At 33.3% G+C, this 3209-nt stretch overlaps 1 protein-coding gene across 1 annotated transcript; it reads left to right on the top strand.

The window, feature by feature from the left end:
• Positions 1 to 1789: 1789 nt before the first annotated feature.
• Positions 1790 to 3001, top strand: LOC133314232 (F-box protein CPR1-like). The gene has a single exon (XM_061515671.1). It carries the CDS (start codon positions 1790 to 1792, stop codon positions 2999 to 3001), a length of 1212 nt encoding a protein of 403 aa, XP_061371655.1.
• The last annotated feature ends 208 nt before the right edge of the window (positions 3002 to 3209 follow it).

Here is a 3209-nt window from a genome sequence, read left to right as displayed (position 1 = left end):
ATTTCAATAAGAACATGCTCAACCGTGTATGATCAGACCTGCGACATAGAAAACATTGTTGAATGTAAGCAATAGTTTGGTGAAAATAATTAAGAAACACTTTGCCTAATCCTAAGAAATAAAATAAAATAATATACAAGGGTGTAGCTAATATTATTCAAATATAAGCAACATCCTAATCCTAATTAAGAAAGAGGCAAAAGTCCAACAATTAAAATATTTAAAATAAAATAATACAACAGGATAAAAAAATCATAAAACCAATCACTTACTAAGAAGGATATTCTCCCTCGAATGCACGCTCCAGGAAACTCAGAAATCAAACTGTTGACTGAATTTTTGCATTGTCGAATGAGATTAGCATAAACTCTTTCATATAAAATATAATTAATTTTGAAGTGCGGTTGTTGTGAAAGTTTTTTTAATAGGTAAAAGTTTAAATTTGGACAACATGAAGTAAAAATCAAACCCAAAGCCCAGCATGGGGGAGCAGAATATTCGACCAGAGTGTGCCAATTGATGGTTATGAAAAGTTTTAAAGTTATAATAATAAATGATTTGTTTACCAACCTTTTTTTTTAATTATATTAAATATAATTGGTCATATATTTTTGATTGAAGTATGACTGGTCATACTTAGTGTAGTTTGTAAGAGTTTGAAAATATAACATGGGATATGATATTGTGACAATCAAATAATGTTACTACTAATGTTACTACCACATCTTAACCGTTGATTTCCGTCAATCAACGGTTATCATTTATTGTGAATTAATAATTAACTAATGAGTTTGATTTGAAAAATGATAACCGTTGATTGGCGGAAATCAACGGTTAAGATGTGGTAGTAACATTATTTGGTTGTCACAATATCCTATCTCATATAACATTGGTCATACTTAGTGTAGTTCGTAAGAGTTTGTAAACAAAAAATTTGTAAATATAACATTTCCTATAATGATATATTAATGTTGTATTAAATAATAAATTTTAACTTTCATAAAATTATTAACATAGTCAAATTAATAATAATATAAAATTAAATGATTGCACAAAAATGTTTTGAAGCAGATGCTTCCAAATCGAAGTTGTTGTTTTATACATATCATTACATACTTTCAAAGTGTCCATATTGTCAAGATTATATCTATTTAAAGAATCTAACGCCGTTTCCTCGGTGCTTCATAATATCCATAACGTGAAGGCCCCAATCCAAAAAGTCTCTCCCCCGGTAAGTAACTAGTAATTTTTTTTCAAAACTAATACCTCTGGAAAAATGAAAACTTTTCAAAGCGCAAAGGATCTTTTAGTTCAAACGTGAAAACAGGTTGGCCAACTTGGACACATTTTTAAATTTCCCAACTGCATTGGGTTGGGATCTCAGCAAGTATTAACTAAAATACTAAAATTAAAACACTGGCTGGTACTAACCTCCGGTTTAAGTTATAATAACAAGTTAAACTAAAAAAATTAAAAAAACCTATCTATCAAAAAAAATAAAAGTAAATAAAAATAAAAAAACCAAATGAATTACTACGACCAAGTCACTAAACGGAGTTTGGTAAGAGAAATCGAACTAGTGCAATCCTTATCTACTATTTATACCTTACAAGACAACCTTAATATCACCTTCACATACACACAAACGCTAGATTATACCAACCATACCATAACCATGCTTTCCCTTTTCTTTCTTTTCTTTCTTTTAATTTTTGTCATCCCCAACAAAAGCAAGAAAGTTTGCATTTCAAAGATAACATTGTTCAGATTTCAAAGGCCAAAAAAAGAGATGGTAAGAAGTATAGAGGATTTGCCACGAGAATTGGTATCAAACATCCTCTCGAGGTTGCCAGCGAAAGACTTGCTGAAAAGCAAGTTAGTTAGCAAGTCCTGGTTCCATCTCATAACTGATCCTCATTTTATTACCAATTACTATGTTTTCTACAACAATCTTATGCACTCTCAAAGCCAAGAGCAGCATCTCTTGGTCATTCGCAGACCCTTTCTTTCTGGCCTTAAAACTTACATTTCTCTGCTTTCTTCTAATGTCAACGAACCCAAAGGACATGTTTTAAACCCTCCATGTGAGTTCAATTCTGACCACAAACACTGGACTGAAATAATGGGTCCTTGCAATGGCATATATTTCCTTGAAGGTAATCCAAATGTCATTATGAACCCTTCTTTGAGACAGTTTAAGGCTTTGCCTCAATCCCATTTCACTGCTCCCATTGGGACTTACTCTTTCACTGATTATGCTGGTTTTGGCTTTGACTCCAATACTAATGACTATAAAGTTGTTGTGATTAAGGATCTTTGGTTAAAGGAAACTGATGAACGACAACATGGTTATTGGACTGCAGAGTTATATAGCCTTAGTTCCAATTCTTGGAGAAAACTTGATGCTTCTGATCTCCCACTTCCCTTTGAAATTTGGGGTTCTTCTCGTGTTTATACTTATGTGAATAATTATTGTCATTGGTGGGGCTTTGTGGATGAGTCTGGTAGAAAAGAAGATGTTGTTGTAGCATTTGATATGGTCCATGAAGTCTTCAGAAAGATCAAAGTACCAAGAATACGTGAGTCTTCAGAAGCTTCATTTGCAACTCTTGCACCCTTTGACGAATCTGCTACCATTGGTGTCATAGTGTCCCCTGTTAGTGGAAAAGAGAAACGCTATGACGTGTGGGTAATGAAAGATTATTGGGACGAAGGGTCTTGGATTAAGCAATACACAGTTGGACCCACAGAAGTGATTTACAAGCTTGTGGGGTTTTATGGAAGGAATCAATTTCTTTGGAACGACGGAAATGAAGGATTAGTGTTATATGACAGTGACTCGCAACAAAGAAAGGATCTTGGGGTTTATGGAAAGCATGATTCATTAAGAGCTGCAAGATACATGGAAAGCCTTGTTTCACTTCAAAGGGGAAATGAGTTCTGTCGCCAATTTGTTTCATGTAGTTTGGTTCCAGACCCTCTACTAAATCAAAGGGAATGACCCGATTTGCCTTAACAAGAATTAAATGGTCATATCATTGTTAGTTAGTTTGTCATAGATATGGCATTGCAGTAATTGATCAAATAGTGATGATGCTTTAGATAATATATTACAAAATTGTATTATAGATTTTAGTATGCTCCTACTTACTCCGATATTCACTTCCCATTACAGCATAAAATGTCCGTATCATAGAATATTTTCGCAC

This window comes from Gastrolobium bilobum, unplaced genomic scaffold, assembly GCF_033153095.1.
Source record: "Gastrolobium bilobum isolate Gb01-03AN ecotype WA unplaced genomic scaffold, APGP_CSIRO_Gbil_v1 utg60095, whole genome shotgun sequence".
Classification (NCBI taxonomy): domain Eukaryota; kingdom Viridiplantae; phylum Streptophyta; class Magnoliopsida; order Fabales; family Fabaceae; genus Gastrolobium; species Gastrolobium bilobum.
Note: the sequence above shows the minus strand (reverse complement) of the source record. Positions and strands in the feature narration are given on the sequence as shown.